Source organism: Ambystoma mexicanum, chromosome 1p (assembly GCF_040938575.1).
Source record: "Ambystoma mexicanum isolate Mex_15411 chromosome 1p, UKY_AmexF1_1, whole genome shotgun sequence".
In the NCBI taxonomy this organism is placed as follows: Eukaryota; Metazoa; Chordata; class Amphibia; order Caudata; family Ambystomatidae; genus Ambystoma; species Ambystoma mexicanum.
Window position 1 is genome coordinate 1,032,632,868 of NC_090921.1, and position 17,807 is coordinate 1,032,650,674.

General features: G+C 46.2%; 1 protein-coding gene across 2 annotated transcripts in view; it reads left to right on the forward strand.

Moving 5' to 3' along the window:
- Positions 1-17,807, forward strand: part of HSD11B2 (hydroxysteroid 11-beta dehydrogenase 2) — a 426,908-nt gene that overhangs the window by 339,071 nt on the left and 70,030 nt on the right. For both annotated transcript variants that reach the window (XM_069603975.1, XM_069603984.1), the window contains exon 3: positions 9,804-9,989. In XM_069603975.1, the coding sequence (XP_069460076.1) occupies positions 9,804-9,989 (186 nt within the window). The remainder of the gene's footprint in view (positions 1-9,803; positions 9,990-17,807) is intronic.

Sequence of the window (17,807 nt, forward strand, 5' to 3'; positions counted from 1 at the left end):
AAGTCCTCCCGTATGAGGAGGTGCAGCAGTACGTGGGATAGTCTCCTACTGATGGAGGATGAATTGGCCATGTCGGATGAGACACGTCTACTCAAGGGGAACACGCTGGTGGTGCCTACCTCCCTGAGGAGGCAGGTGGTAGAGCTGGCGCATGAGGGGCGCAGAGGGATCGTGTCAACCAAGAGGATGCTATGGCAGAAACTGTGGCAGAAACTGTGGTTTCCGAGACCAGACACAATGGTAGAGCAACTCAAGGAGTGCCCCAAATGCTGTCTTATCGCCCCGGCGAGTCATCCATAAACGCTAAAGATGGCAGAGCTGCCGGAAGGGGTGTGGGAGAAAGTGGCTGTTGACCTATTTGGACTCATTGAAGGGGGGAAATATGTGTTAGCCACGATGGATGAATATTCACAGTTCCCTGAAACACAGATGGTGGCCTCCACGGTGGCACATCATGTGATATCAGTCTTGGATAGGATATTTACGGCCTATGGCATTCCCTGAAAGGAAAAGTCTGACAATAGGCTTCCATTCACAAGTCAAGATTTCAAGACATTTGCGGAATACATGGGGTTAAGCTATAGGAAGGTAACCCCCTTATGGTTCCAGGTGAACGAGACAATTGAGCGATTCATGGTCAATTTGAAGAGAGCTCTTCAAATATCTCACTTGACGGAACAAAAATATGAACAGGTGCTTCACCAGCTACTTCGGGACTATAGGAGCACCCCACACAGCTCCACATGAAAAAGCTCTGCAGAGGTTATGTTTGGCTGCAGTATTCGAACGCAGCTATCACAACACACGAGGGAGTCTGAGAAATCTGCAGCAGATGATGTCATGAGAGCTTGTGATGGGGCTGCAAAAGAGAAAATGAAATGGAACACTAATACCAGGCGGAGGGTGAAGGAGTCATCATTGGTCCTTGGAGATGTGGGGGTTGTGAAGCAACCAACAACCAGCAAGCACACTGGCACTTTCCATGAGGAACATCTGGTCATAACCGGGAAGAAAGGTTCCATGATCACAGCACATTGGAATCAACGCCAAGTAACCTGAAATTCCTCCCATTTTAAGAGATTGCCGACGGCTGGCAAAAAACCAAGGAGCACGAATCGCGAGATGGAGATCCTGTTCTCCTCGGATGAGTCCTACCAGGGTGATGCAGAAGAATCGGGCTGGGCCGACCAAGTTGACCCTGAACCAGTGCCCAGATCTGGACAGTTCAAGGTGAGGTATGAGCGACCTCAGAGGACAAGAATGAGGCCCAGGAGACTCATTGAAGAAATGGGGTAAAGTGATGTTTAAATTGGGGGGGGTTGTGGCATCAGGGAGATTTGGGAGGTCCAGTGTTGGGGAGGGGTGGGACCGGGGAGCGGGCGGGAAGGGAAGTGACGTCGGGAAGGGAAGTTAGTTGAATTGTTAAGTGAAGGTAGAAAGGTGTGGTTGTTGGTACTCCTCGAGTCCCTGTCTTCTTTATGTGACACAGTGTGGGTCTCCGCTTCACCCGGGTGGTTCACGGGTCAGGAGAAGCAGACAGGCTCGTGAAAGCTTAATGCTGGCAATGGTGTAGGGAATTTCCCCTACTCTCACTACTATCCGTGTCTATGCTCACCATGGCTTCTTGTTTTGTCACTCTGGATCTGCGTGCTCTGACGGAATGTCCTATACTGCATACAAGGGTATTTGGGTTGGGCGTTGCCGGCTGTTGGCTAAATGAAATGATCCATTACATTGGAAACATGCTTATTTGTTCTCTTGCCTTTCATTCTGCAGATCATGTTTGTTGCTAAGACTGATAACTGCATGCTTTTAATTCATGTGCCATTTCCTCACTGCCTTTATTTTGTTGGGACAGGTTCAGCTTAGCAGTGTCCTTGCGCCATGATGCAGTTTCTTCTGCTGCATGTGTTATCGACACTGCTTTTTCCAGCGCTGGGTCTTTTGCTCAGAGTAGCTTTCCTTGCTATTTCGAACTAGAGCACTGCACTATCACTGTGTCTAGTTATCTGTAGTCTCTTTACATCAAGCCAGTTAATGCAGTGCTACACAACTCATGAGGCTCCTGATATTCTTGCTGTGAGGTGTGGAATAAGTCTGTGTAGTATCACACCTGCTTTACTGGTGTTGGGCAAAGTCATTCAATGGTTCAACTCATTTCTGAGGGCCTGCAATAATTGTCACATTAGCTTACTTTTTAACTCCACCCAATTCCTCTAACCTTGGTGTTGAGCTCTCCCCTATTTGCACTTGTATTCAATATGTACCTCAAACCTTTTCATGATCTACTCGACCCAGTTCATTTTAACTTAAGCTGCGATAATGTAGGTCTAGAGTCCACCTTAGACAGGATCAAGCTCTGGACGAAAGGTAATCGGGTGAGCCTGAACCGCAATAAAACTGAACCTCTACAAATCCATTTTGTTAGAAAGTAAAATCTAATCTAACCCCACCAACGTTTGACCCTAGATTCTCCAAACTTCGCCTTGGATGATAGAGCAGACACTGGGTGTCGAAACTAACCGGTCCCTTACTATGAGTCTTCAAAAACATGTTATTGTTAGCAGTTCAACCTACTACATCAGGTTGATCCTTCAGATGTATCCATATTTAACAGACACCTGGGTGTAATTGCGAAGGCAATAGTCAGCAGTAAGCTGGATCACATTAAGGCCATTTGCATGATCACCCTGAAATATCCGTTGCCTCCTGGCCCTACAGAACAGTGTCATTAGATTATTGACCAATGCACCCCGAAGATCACTTGTCACTCCGATTCTCCATCACTTGCATTGGTTGCCAGTGGAGGCTAGGAATACACTTAAAGTAGACACGTTGGACCAACATAACTGACATCACTGATCAATTTCCAAAAACCCTCTCGTACTCTACAGTCACCTGGTTCACTGCTGCTGAGATGTGTAAAGAAGATCCGGCCTCACTGGGAGGCCGTGTGTAGACCTGGCTGTTTGTCTTAGAAGGCGGGAGAGCGGGGGTGGGGGGGTTGGGTCGGGGTGGACGGAATAAGCATTTGGCCCTTGTCCCACTGTTAAATCCGCCTCTGCATTTTTTGTCTTGTGTTATGTCTGTGTCAGGCGTCCTAATGTAGTTGCGTCTTTTTTGGCACTTCGGGATCCTCAGTGTTTGTTTAGGATTGTCTAACTCTGCCATGTTCCGTGCCCTTATTATGCCCCCTAACCCCCACCCCCAGCCTGCATTATCTTTGCATTGTTTGCTAGGCCAGGCATCCGGAGGTACAGGATTCTCTGGTCGCGACCAATGCTGCAGAAATGTACACATCACGTGACCAGGAATTGCCGTGAAATGGTTCAGAGGTATGCATTAGATTTCGTCTTTCCTCTATGCTGTGCCAAAAGAACAGTCTAAATTGCATAGGGGGCACAATTAACGCATAGTCACAGGTGTGACGAACCGTCAATGACATTCAGATAACCAAAAGAGCCAGGCATGAGAGTCAGTGAAGTTACTGTGAACAAGCCTTGGCAAAGAGCGTGGAAAAAAGAAAACATGTTAGAGCAAAAAAGCAAGCATTGGCAAAGCCAAAAGGTTCTGACTGTTGTGCAACATGAACAACATCAAATGCCCCAATAAAATGCCCTTGGGCTATTTAGGGTGCCAGTGGTTGTATGTATATACATGTTTGTGTGAATGCCACTAACTATTTTGTATGTGTTATATTGTATGTTTTGTTTAATGTGATCATGGATCAAATAGTGGGAGTGTTGATTAAAGTGCACACTATACATCCTACACGGTTTTATAACTTTATGAGGAATTAATAAAAGGATTCACATTGTTGTACTAAATATGACATTGGTTAGTCCATTTGTTTCTGGGCTCAATGTGTAGAGAAGACATGCAGTGATTATTAGAAAGAAGGTTGTGTCTTTCCTTTGCATTGTATACAATTGATGCAGCAGCCAAACAGTAGCAAAGGAACTCGTCCTGGGACAAATAGTATTATCCAATAAAACTCCTGGCATGATTAAGGGACAGCAGCGAAGTTTACGCCATTGCAAGTGACCACACTTATTGAAGTACTAGAAACCAAACAGGCGCACACTTCAAACAAAATAGTAGAGAAAACCAGTTCAGGGCGGTAACATCTGGGCCTCTTTCCATTCGAATAGCAACAGAGGTAACCAATTGTAAGGAAGGCACCCACAATGTTCCCAGAGCTCTCAAGTTTCCCAGGCCTCCGCTGAGAAAGCCAGACAGACCCCTTTTTGAATTTTGGGACTTCTAGTTTTGGCATTTCAATTGTACATTTAGGGCTACAAATCCCAGAATTCCAACAAGAAAGAAAAAAAAACAGTACTGGAAAAGGTGTCTGGGGCATGGAACTTGAAAAGTTGAGAGCTCGGTTACCCTGCCAGCAAATCACAAGGCCCGAAACACACAAAAGGAGGGAAGAATAACACATCTCTAAGGAAACTATGCAACTACAACAAGCAATACGTTTTGGCCACACTAGGTGTTGGTAAAACATTCGAGTCATGACCTTAAACATGCTTTCATGGGGGGGAAGCGAGGAATTTAGAAGGAACCGTTGGCAAAGCCAGTAGGCTTGACTTTTGTTTTGAATCATTTTGTTGTGTTACCACGTAAACAGCACTTTTTGTTTCAAAAGTGGTGAAATAAGGACAGTCGTGGTGGATTATATTGTTTGCAATATTTGTAAGAGGGGCCTGCTGCGTGCCAGGAGGAATGCCATGGATGGGGAGAGGCTGCCATTTGAAGTGGAAAACATGTGCACTTGCGGTTTGCCACCCTCCCCACGCTCCTGGCATTGTTGCGTAACATCCAGTGGCCTGTGTATAACTGTTGTGTATCTCTCACTCTCTCGTGTAAATTGGACCAGCGGCGGCTGTCAATCTTTCCCTCAAAAAGTGACAGCAGGAACAGCCAATAAAAAACGGTCAAGGGTCCTGCCACCCCTATTCTTTGTGCCTTGAAAAATGTAAAGCGTTTCTGTGCTGCCTTACCCAGCATAGGGTGGCAGGGTGCCTGGCAATCCATGCTGCACTTGCACTAAACATGATGGCAACCGCTGCAAATGTGAGGGTACACTATGCACATGGTGAACATACCAAGCATTTGAGAGTGCACTTGGCATGTGCTTGCAGCACAAGCTTGGCTTGTAGGAGCGAGGTGACTTTACCAATTGGGTCACTTATGGGCAATGTGGATCCCGACCGGGAACGGTCTTGTATTCGTTGCTTGGGCTTGGTGTCAACGAGTACTTGGGCAACTTGCGCTGTCCCAGTGTTTTATCTTACGACTTCCATGATCCCACACTGACTGTGCTGGCTGAGGCTGATGGGAGATGGAGGCCAAAACAGTTGGAGGGCTGCAGGCCGCCCAAACCTATTCCCTTCACACAGGATCTGATCTGCAGCTCTCAATTATTTTGTTTTGATTCACCCCTGGCCTCTGCTGCATATGTTGTGCATAGCCAAAAAGGCACTTAAGTATGTGGAGAAAATGGTGACCTATTTCGAGGAAAGAATGTCTTTTGATCCACGACAGAATAACTGGAAAACGCCATCAGACTGAATTGCATCAAAGTCCTGGGTTCTGGAGGTGCTGGGGCTGCATCCAGAAGTCGATCCTTTCTATGTGTACAGGTGCTACAGGAGGAAGACCATGAGTGATCCATTCAGATATACCCCAGCCAGGCCCGCCGAGACAACGTTCCACCTACATATGGATCCCCCTTACCTGCCACTCTTCACCCGCACACACTCATGACGCCCATGACCACAACACCGCACACACCCCAGGCATGCTCTTTGTCACAGGGACATGGCTGAATCCCGACCACAAACCTATTATCCCTGACATGCTACCCCCACAATACCTCATCCAGCAAAGACCAGCCACACAAAGCAGGCGGTAGCATCGCCATCATATACAAGATGGCCTCCCAAAAATAAAACGCTGACCCATCATGCGCATCCTGTCAAACGGTCTCTCGCAGCTAGGAAATGTGATGTCATTCATGCCATTTGTGATGTTATCTTTGATGCCCTGGTGTTAGTCTTAGCAGTGCATGGCAGTGGGGCAAGTTATGGTTGCGTAGCTTACCATAAATGGCGAAATTCTTTGATTTTCAGATTTTGCTCTGCAACCGCAAAGTTCCTTTAAAAAAAGGGTTTTTACTGAATTTCACAAATTTTAGAGCAATTTTATCATAACATCCCTTTCACAACGTTTTTTCATTGAATTTCATAGGTCTCTATTGGACCAACTTAACCATGACTTCCCTTTTTAACAATGTTTTTTCATTGAATTTCATAGGTTCTATTAGGGAAACAACCATAATGTTGCTTTTCTTCACTGTATTACATTGGTTTTATAACTAAAAATGTTTGATGTTCCAGCACTGTATATAAATTGTAAATAATTCCTCTTTTAACATATATGAAGGGACTATAATGCTTCTATGACAAACACATTTTTGCAGTGCATACTAATGTGTGTCATTTTCAGCAGCGCATGCTAGGCATGAAAGTCATGGTTGAATTGCCTAGGGCACGAGGCTCGACCATGACCTAGGACCCACCAAACCGCACTTCTTATCCACTGCACCTAGCCTGCATCCTGGTCCAGTGTCCATTATACCCCATAATGTCACCAATGGCCAGTGTTCATGGCTTGCAGCCATGGACAGTGTCCACAATCCATGGGGCATGGGCTTCGGCCATGCTGAAGGCCCCAAAAGGCAAATCGGAGTAGACGTTGGTCCTTGCTGGGGTCCAAGCCCACTGCAGAGGCCCCAAAGTTGTATCACTATTTTATGCACCGAAATGTTGATACTTTTGAAAAAATAAAACACAACATGCTTTCGGGTCCTTGCCGATGCTTTCGGGTCCTTGCCGATGCTCCTCACACAAGTTTGCTGCAATCTGTCCAGCATTTCGGGCTGCAGCTGCGAGCAGAATATTTGTCCCCATTCAAGCTTATCCAGATTTTGAAAATGTTTAGACCCCCCCCTCCAGTTTTGCCCCCCATTAACAAAATCCCACCACACTTTGCAAAAACATTGAAAGTTGGTTCTAATCTTTTTGCAAACCTTTGTGCAGATTGGTCAAACGTCAACAAAGTTATAAGCCGTCCAAATTTTTGGGGGGCCCCCACTACAATGTTGCACCCTCTTGACAAAACGGCACCAAACTTTGCAAAAACATTCGAAGTCGTGTTTATATTGGTATTGCACACTTTCGGGCAGTTTTGTTGAACGGCACCAAAGTTATAAGCCATCCAAAAACTGCTCTTCATCGACCCTGTAATGCACACATATGCATGGTTGTCCTCGAACAGTTGTCAAGTTTGCAAACATCACAGTAATATTCCCAAACATCAGAGATGTTCGTGGACATCAGGGAGAAAACAAACGCCACATTGTTTTCTTTTTCTGGACATATCCCATCCCGTTCTCATCAACCCTTTCCTCCCCAGTTTGTTTAATTTGTTTGACAAGTGTAATGTTGTGTCTTGAATATGTTTTTACCATGATGTTCGCAAACTATGCGTGCAGTTAGCAAATCTAACATGGCATATATTTCAAATGTTTTCATGCACCTCCTGTTTTTAATTCACCAATCAGCGGCCGCGTATGATGTCCGTGAACAATATGTGGCTCCCTGATTGGCTCAGAGGCGTCCACGGGTACGAACCAGGAAGTCCATCAATGCCCCGAACTGAGATATCACCAATTTATTTGTACCTACTGTTGGGGTAGTCTATAAAATTCTACTGAACAAATTAACGGCAAATTCACAAAAGCGTGCTTTTGGGACCAGGCCGCTGCCCCTTGCACAGGTTTGGTGCAAATCCATCCAGCTGTGTAGCTGAGCAAGTTCCTTTCCATTCATGTCTATCCGGATTTTGGCCCCCGCCCTTGACGAAACCGCACAAAACTTTTCAAAATATTCAGAGCCGGTTCCATACTACTTTTGCATTCGTGTGGATTCGTCAAATGGTACCAAAGTTAGAATTTGCCCAAAAACTGCTCTTCTTATGGGAAAGCAAACTTAAATGTAACTACAGGGACTATATCGCTGACCCTGTAATACATACACACATCTAGTTCAGAACTGCTTCTTTATCCGGTTGAAGTTCTTCCCACTTCCGCAGTCCAGCCATATGCATAGGTTCACAGACTCATAGAGAACGAGGAAATTAAGAGGACCGAATGCAAAAGAAGCCTTAACTCCGTGTGGGACCACCGAAAATCAAAGGTAAGCAGTGTCACTGTAGGAGTCGACTGCCATGAGGGTGGGTCTGTGGGGGTGGTAAGAGTCCCGTCTCCTTTTGCTTGTGTAATGCGAGCCCAGGAATTGAAGAGCAATGAAACACGAGAGAGAGAAAGAAAGAAAGGCATGGAGGTGGGAGATTGGAAAGGATTAGCCAGGCCTAGGTTATGGTGGAGAGGGGAGAGAAATGCTGTAACACGTCAATGTAAACGCAGCTCCAAAGACAGCAAAATGGTGGCATTTAAATGATTAAAACTGATGCAAATACTACCAACATCTCTGAAATGATCTGAAGGTCTGACCAAAGGGTGGCCATGTGCTCACCATACCAGGCTATACTGTACTTTTCGCTCACTGTCTTCGCATATAGTTTAAAATTGAAATGGGACTAAACTCCCATCGCAGTCACGAGGTGGTAGACACAGAGCACAGATGGTTGGGTGGTGTGTTTGCGCTTTCCCTGCTTTTGCCCACGGTGGACCTTGTTTCCTTAAGACTCAGGGCTTCAGCGAGTGATGAGCGAGGATCCGTGTGGGCCATGTCAGGCTAGAGGGTAGGTCACAGGGTGCAGAGTCCCAGCCAATGGCATTTCTGTGATCTATAGTTGGGTCGTGAACATTGCCAGGAAGTTAAACCTTGCAGATGGGACCTTTCAAGAGTTTAAGTTCACGAAGTAAACTGTGTCAGTGTCAAGAGTGACTTAATTGTTCTGTGGTGAAGCTCATAAATGGTGGCGATATTCCAGAAGGTTCCAGTGGGCAGATGCAGGTAGATCGACACTACTCCTAACGCCATTTTGTTACCAGTCGTGAGTGGGGAACAGCTGAAAACAGACCAGCTAGACAGGAGTTGCGCCTATTCTTCCAAGGAGGAGGCCCTTCAGCGTGATCCTCGATGGATAGTGCTACAATGGTGTCTCCGTGAGAGCTTTGCCTGAAAAATGTGTAATTTAGCTGTTATCCCGGCTAGAGGAAATGGAGGGAAATTCGAAATGGAGGTATTGATTTTATGTGAACAAATAACCTAGTAACACAGGCCACTATTTTGTAAATTTATAAAGTTATTTTTGACAAATTGTCTGTTTGGACTTTTTAGGCCCCATCTGCGCACTCCCACTTTCCAGCTTTCCCTTGCTTTACTTTCCACTCTTAGTAACATCTTTCTTTTCCCGCCATTCTTCAATTCATCCCCACTGACCTGTCCCTACCCCAGCTTGTTGTTCACTAAAAGCTCTATTTTCATGTTCGAAAAACTAGCAGCTTCTTATGACTGGCCATGAGTGTGTGGGGCTTGCCCCACCCACCACCCGCACCCCCAATTCACCAGCACCCAGGGTCCGGGTCCAGCAGCCACATGTCCTATACTCCGATTCTAGGTCACGTCACAAGCTTGATGAACTCGAGTCCTTTCGGAAAAGCAGACTCCTGTGAATACGTACTAATGCCCATTCCTGTTGTGCCAGTTTGTTCATGACGATTCCAAAGTCGCCAACCTCACACCCCTTTTCCGTATTTACCCCTACAGGCTTGTGGGCGCTGATCAACAATGCTGGCGTCTGTGTCCACTTTGGCAATGCCGAGCTCTCGCTCATGTCCACGTACCGGGGATGCATGGAGGTCAACTTCTTTGGGACCTTGGAAATCACCCAAGCCTTTCTGCCCTTGCTCCGCCGGTCCAAAGGCAGGATTGTGACCGTCAGCAGTCCAGCAGGTGAGTAGGATATACATGTGACCCTGCCATGTCCTTCATAAACAATGGAAACTCGTTCCCGAATGTAAGGGCCAGGTGTGTCCCACTGAGTCATGTGCCTGGCTCCGCTGATGATTAGCAGGTACATGCCTCGATTCCACCCTTCTGCAAACCAGGGCTTTGCTTTGGTCACTGTTGCTGTTTCTCTGCTGTCTGCATGGGGATTCCTCAAATGCCTTCCACAGTGTCACATCCAGCATCCACCTGTATGCTTTTGAATCTTAATTGGATGCCCAGTGTCCTTAGCACCTAGGGCAAGGATCTGCAGCCTGTGGCTCTCCAGATGTTTGGGACTACAACTCCCACCAGCCCCTGGTTGGCATAGTCCATGGCAAGGGACCACTGGAGTCGTGATCTGGTGGCCAGGCTCCAAATCCTAGGCTATTCAGAGCCATTAGACATCAGCCTTTTATGATGTCAGAGTTATCAAGCACCCCTGTTTGGGATGTGTCCAGTTGGCAACTAACATATGGAAATGGGCATGTCTTTGGCATTTGTCTACAATATCAAAACATATTATTATAACACTGAAGTACAGTCATTGGGAGGTGGAGGCGGTCAGGGCAGTTATAGCGAGTGGCAGACACAATAAAAAGATGTATTAGTAATTAAATGGTGTGCAGTGATTGTACCATTGAAATACATAAGATGAACTTACTGGTCTTCCTTAAGTAAATAGGCACATAAAGGTCCAGGTTAGAATGATTGCTAAATCAGGTGGTAGTGCAGAAAACATGATGAAATAGATTGGGTGTGAGCGCCCTACACGGGCAGGCTTGCTCACTCATGTGTGGTGTCAGTCGGAAGCACTGTCTGGCGCAGATCCTAAGACTAGCCTCCAATACATATATCTACATGACTTGGCACAAGCCCATAGTGTTCCCTGGTTCTGGCATTGTGCTAACCTTGTGATGAGTTAAGTCACCGGTAACCCTACTTGAACTAAGTGAGCCGAGATGGAGGAGTAGCGTAGTTTATTTTTGTACATTTTGTAAAGCGCCAATTTGCAGGAGAGAGCGCTAAAGCTGGGGAACTACCAAGAGAAGAAACAAACTCTTATGTTCAATTACAACGCAAGTGTAGCAAGTGTGTTCCTAATTACAAAAACAGATGAAAGGGTTATCCATGGTTTTCACTAAGTGTCGAAGCGGTTGCTGTAAATAAAACCCAATCAAGACACCTAAGGCCCCTTTTAGCATCCTGGCCTAGTCAGCTTGTTGGATCTGTTGTGATTCGGCTCGACCCCAGTATCCAGCGGTAGGTTGTTCCAGTTTTAGTCCCCGCCAATGTCCTTTTGCAGCACCCATGACTGTTCCTTCTGAACATCCGAGGAGCAAGTAAGTCGAGGTTTACAGAATTCAGGTTTCACCTTAGTTGGTGTATTTGCAGCTAATCCTCTCATAAGAAGCTTCTGCATTCAGCAGGGCTTTATGGACGATGACCACATAGTAAATCCTTTTTCAATGGCAACTAGTAAGTCCAGGGCCTTCAGTACTGTTGCAATTGAATCCGTTGGTGCCTCATTACAACTACAGCTGCCGCTGGAGTTTTGATTTTTTTCCGGTGCCTGGCTCCACGGAGACACTGGGAGATTATGACTCCGGTGTTCCTGGAAGTCAGGTGCCGGAAAAATGTAAATCCCCATTCCCATTTGAGTCCCAGGGGACTCAACGGGAATGGGGCTAACGGAAGCACCGGCACAATAAATAACGATGCTGGTGCTTCCCGGAAAGTCTGCGGGCGGGTTCCGTCACAGACACACCAGGTCAGACCTGGCGGGCGGGACAGCAGCCACCCGTAGATTCGGAGTGTTCCAGTCCAGTAACAACGGTGCCGGTAGGCTTACCGACACCGTTGTTACCGGACCAGCATGCTCATGATGAGACCCTGGCTCGTTCTTCAGTAGGTGGGTCCTAGTACAATAAACTAATCCAGGTTCTCTCCTCTTGGTCATTAGGCTCTCTCCATTTGTTATGTGGGGGAATAGAGCGGCACATTGGACAGCAGCGGTCAAATGTACCAACATGGCATGCAGAGATGCTGAAGGCATGCACACTACATTCCATGTCCATTTATGGACCATCCCCATCATCCCGGCTTCACCCTGTCAGATGATGAAAGGTTTCTGACCAGCATGAACTCGGGGAAGCTAGAGGTTGCAACAGCATACTGAAAGAGCTCGCTTGCTACCCAGATGACTCGCTCTGCAACACCGGTGGTGGCAGAGAGTATAGAGTATCGGGTCAGAGAAGAGAAACCGCTGTTTAAGAGCAATCTCGACTCGAAGGGGTGCCCACCTCTTCTCCCTCCACTTGGCCCACAACAGCTTCATGTTGTTGCAAAAAGACGCGGAGAAGATTAATGGCATAGGGGCTACCCTTCCCTATGACACACCAACAAACTGTAGTTCGGCAAAGTAAGTGGAAAAGCGTGTGGCACAAAATGGTAACCTTTATCAAATTGACTTATTTGGTAGATATTGAATAGTGATGAATCATTTTGGAGATTGCGTGCGGTGACAAAAGGCCAGTGATCTGGAACCCTAAGGGCACCCTGACCGGTTAAACCTTCAGTCGATTAGATCATATGGGCACAGTTCACAGTGAACTCAATTTGTTTCATAAAAAAATTATTACTCTCAAAGAAGATTGGTGTAATCTTTATTTGATGCCTCCATGAAAATTGTCAATTCATTACATAAATTAAATGTTTGTTGAATTATTGGTTGATGTTATGTCTACGAAAACAAGTGTAATGCTACATGTTTGAAATGAATCCATTTAGAAGACACCCGTGCACATATACAATATTTTTTATCAAATAAATAGAATTCACAGAGAATTGCAGCTATATGTTCTAATTGATTGAAGGTTGAACACATCAGAGTGCAGGTGAGTTCCTCATTAGGTACAATGGGATTTTTCTTCATATAGATATAGGGTCCGGATAGCCAAGGACCTTGAATTAAGTAAACTTACTAACTTGTACTATTGAAGAGGTTGTCCATCCCTACAAATTCATGTTTAAGGGGAGTAATCTGGCCTCGCCAAGAGGGAATGGAACCCCCCCTCCTCCAGAGGTGGGTAGCCTACCAGGGAGAACTCCAAAGCCAGTCCTTCCCTGAGGATGACGGTGGAAGCTGAGAGGGTTCCAGTTTCTATCCCCCTCCTTGTGCTAGCATGATGTTATGCAGAACCCCTTTGCCTGACTCCATACATTTAGAACAAGTTGCTTGGCAGAGTCTTTCTGATTTTTCTACAGTCAATTCAAAATATCTGAAGCACAACAAGCAGCTCAAAAGAGAAAGCAGCCTTCCCATGCCACACAAGTTCCACATAATGTCACAAGAGGCCTAGCCCCGAAGAAGTGGAAGCAACACTCCAGCGTCCCACACTGCCGGCGTTCTGCCGCTACAGGCAGAGACCCAGTGGAGAGAAAGGGAACCAGCATTTCAGCTACCATGCGGCTGTGAGGGAAACCATCCAATACTCCCCAGCACAGGTGGCAACCCACACGCAACCGGCAGTCTGCTCCCTAGACCACAGTGGACTAAACGGTGGGGAACAAAACCCCCAAAGAGACTGCACTTACCATAGGTGGCCACAGAGCAAAGCCCTCTAACGCGTACCAGGGCACTAAACGCTTCGAGCCACCATCACTAACATGCTATTTAAAACAATTGCTGCTTATGTCACCTCCAGGACGGGGAAGACCGCGCCAGATTAGCCAGGGTAAATAAACCAATGGCAGGAGGAAAGGGAGCGTAAGGAGAGGAGCAGGAAGTAGAAAGTTGTGGGTTATTCGGATGCGGTTGGAGGAGGAGGTGACGGAGTGTGGAGGTGATTTCTGGGGTTTGGGTTTATTTGACCTAAAACATTTGACCTAATCACATTTGATCGAATTTATTTGACCTTTTTTCGGTCTAAAATGCAGGGGGCGACCCACCGCAGATCCCCCCCCCCCCACTTCCCCTCAATCTAATCTATACCCTTACCCACCCCCATATATACATTTAATTAAATTTGGAAAAAAGATCAAAATAATTTGATCTAATGTTTTAGGTCAATTATGCTAATACCGTTTTTGGAGCAGGTGAGGTATTGGCTAATGAGTGTAAATGGTACTGTGGGTTGAGGGTGCATGAGAGAGTAATGACTGAGGGTAGGAGAGAAAGGGTAGAAATTGTGTGCGATTGGAAGGAGAGTGTTTGGCTAGAAAGGGGGGTTGAGTGGTAGTTGTGTATAGGAGGGAGTTGTGGAGCGGAGGAGTGAGTTGTGGTGCTGAAGAGTGAGTTGTGGAATGGCGGTGGGAGTTGTGGAGGGAATAGGATATAGGGAAAGTAGTAGTAACATCAAAAAGTGAAGGAGAGGCTCAGAAGGAGTGAAAGACATAATAAGGACCGAGGAAAAAGGTTTAGGAAGTAGGAGGAGTGAAGGAGGGCTGGTAGTGTGAGGAGAGCACCAGGAAGTAACATGGAGAGGAGTGCAAGGGCATGAAAGAGGGAAGACCACATCTGGGAGCGTGTCTGCCTGTACGCAACAATCCCATTCCCCTTTAGATGACTAACTCTTGTTGAGAGTAGTGACAGTTAGGGAGTCCCTGAGGGAGCTCAGATAGAGAAGGTGTTCTGCCTTTTAGGTCATCACGCATAGTAATATTAAGAAATTAGACACCGAAATCTGCTGTATATACTAACCTGGGAAGTATAGACGCCTGTGTTAGGGTGGATTGGTCCATATTAGAAGAGAGGGGGACAACTGTAGAACCCATTGCATTCTTTATTAAAATCCTTGAACCTTCTCAGTGCTATAGAATATGTCCAATATTGCGCCATCTTTGATAATGAACGTTCCTCATTAAGATTTAATGTCACCTTGACACTGGGTTAGATGAGCCCTTGTCCTGTCGTAATTTCATAGGCATGTATGAAAGGGGCCCCTAGGGGACCCTGACGTCTTTGGAAACAAGGCGGGTCACCACACATGATAGAGACGCCAGACACGAGGTTGTATTCCCAAAGCTAGGGTTTTATTGCAAAGTAAAAGTCTCAGTTGGCCAACTCGGTCTCACGCCCCGCGACGTGTATCTCTAGACCTCGCGGGACGCAAGAGAGCGAATTACGTACATCAGTTACATATATACAAAATGCATATCAAATAATCAGCTATGACATGTATAACACCCCTCTTCATTGGGTTTCTTTGAACTTGGTGTGATGATGGACATCTCCGACCACTGACACCTTCAAACATCTATTCTAGTAACAATTTGCAATTTGTGAGTGCGTAGGCATCTTTCGGTTATTGAATAGAACACGGCGCTTCTGTTCTTTAAAGCGAACTACATACAGGGTGGAGTTGTATTCCGGACCTTGCTATTTATCGGGTGCTATTCGTGTCCTGGGAGCCGACATGCTCTTAGCGGGCTCAGCAAAGGGGGGCCGTTAGAAAAGCATAATTCAAGCCTTTAGCGGTATTATTTCAACATATTCTACCATATAACGAGACTGGCTGGCAGCTGTGAAATGTTTAAATGCCCTGCGGCTCTGCTTCAAGGCTACATTAAGGAGGGAGCCGGGCATTCTTACTGGCGCTGCCTACTTTTGTGTTTTAGCGAAACTCTTGTTATCCTCTCAGCCCTGTGGCCTTGTCCTTTTCATATACAGACAACAATGTTCCACAGTCGAGCAGTGTAAGCGGAAAATATACTGTGAAGCAATAGGAACAGAAAGCAATGAGCAATGGTTAGAAAACAAAATGGCGATTCTTGTTGCATCAAAAAGGCCCTTCATTGGAAAACTCGAAAACCTATATTCTGTCGTATCGTGCATGAGACGGTTGGCCCACGGCCACCAAAATGCGTTTGCGGTCTCAAATTGGATTTCTAGACTGACATTACTCTCCCAACCTTTTCTAGGCGCTCTAAATGGGGTATTGTGCTGCAGATTGAGTTTAGCTCTTTCTAGACTTGGAGTACATTAAATAATTGCATCTCAAATGGGGGGTTGCAACTCCTCATTCTCCGCATTCCTTGCCTAGTGTTCTTCATTTGGTTCTTGAAGAAAACCTCTTAATGTCAAATCATTTAGAAACAGACACTTAGCATAGAGAAGTGGTAGAGGCTACTCAGAAATGGATGCTTGTTATATAAAACGCACCAGTGGAGGGACATCTCCACTCCACCCAGACTACCACTCCAAGCAGGCAGTAATCACGGAAGTATGGTAATTATACAGTATCACAGTGGTGTGTAATTACTTCTGATGGGAAATAACAGAGGGAGTTACGGTTGTCCATGAAAAGATTGAATAGAAAATACAGAGGCAGAAAACGTTGTATTTATTTTATTCAGATTTTCAACTTGAAGTGCAAGGGGGACACCCTATTGAATAATTGCACATACCGGTAATTAGCACTTGCAGTACAAATACAGCCATCAGAAAAGATGTTTCCTGCTTTTCGGCAAGTCAGTACTAAACATGGTAAAAATGAACTACTGGTGGAAAGAAATACAGGTAAATGAAAACTGTCACTGGCTATATTGGTTGGTGGCTAGGGCTAATGGGAGTTGTAGTTTAAAACATCTGGAGGGCCCTGCAATGCGTGCCATGATAGGACTCGCTGAGTGCCCCGAGTCACACCCTTGCTTGAGCTCGGCTTTAGGAGCACAGGAGAATCGGACTCAGAACATAATTTAATCTGAAAATCGATAGTTTAGGGTAATGTATGCAGCTGGTATTGGCAATGGAGCATAAACGAGGGTGCATTTACTAAGGAAAAACAAAAAGGAGCAAAACTGCTCTAAAAATCAAAGACTCCCCAACACCCAGAGGGGTTGCTTGGACAGTTATAGCTGGGAGGAGGAGGGAAGCAGAAGTCCAATGATCGTATCGTATGGGATGGGTGGCGGTGTAAATCGAATACTTAAAATGAGCACATTTGGTTTAATATTTTCAGGAATCCTGTTTTGAGAAGTAGACGCTTAGATCTACCTGCAGGGCCTAGAAACTGCAATCTAGAAAGGGCAGAGGTAGACGGGCAGTCGCTCACGCGCTCTCATTCTCTTGCGTCATCTCTGTACACCTCCACTCCCCTCCCCTGAGTCCCCCGGCCCAGTGTTACCGGGATATCAGGCGGTGGAAACAATGAGGCAAGTCTGCCGGTAACCCACCGGTAGCACCGGCCGATTACCGTCAGACTCGTAATGAGGCCCAGTGTTTTACCGGTCACAGCAACCCGGCAATGCCACAATGGCCGCCAGTGGATCTGTTTTGCGTAGGAAGAGATCTTGTCATAAATTGTGCTAGTGTTCAGCATCCTCCGTAGCAGGTGGCAAACCGAGAGGAGCTCTCATTATGTTTGGCTTCACCAGGCTTATTGCAAATTGCCAGTGTGATGGGGCGAAGGTCGCATTTTACTCACAAGTAATCACGGCCAAAAGGCCTCCCTATATGTGACCCACAACCAGTAAGAGTAAAATTGTGTCGTGCCCACCTTATGTACTCACTGCATTAGCAATGTGCTAAATTCATGGGTACTTACCATAGTGGAAGTGTATTAGGAGTGGGACATACCCATAACATGCTCACTGCATTGGGAGAGGGCTGTTTTTGTTGTGAGCTCACTGCATTAGGAGTGGACTGTCCATTTCAAATACTCAATGGATTAGGAGTGTACTGTCCCCGTCAAATAATCACTGCCTTGGGAGAGGGCTGTTTCCACTGTGTACTCCCATACTCGCTGCATTAGGGGTTGTCCGTCCCTGTGACATTCTTATTCC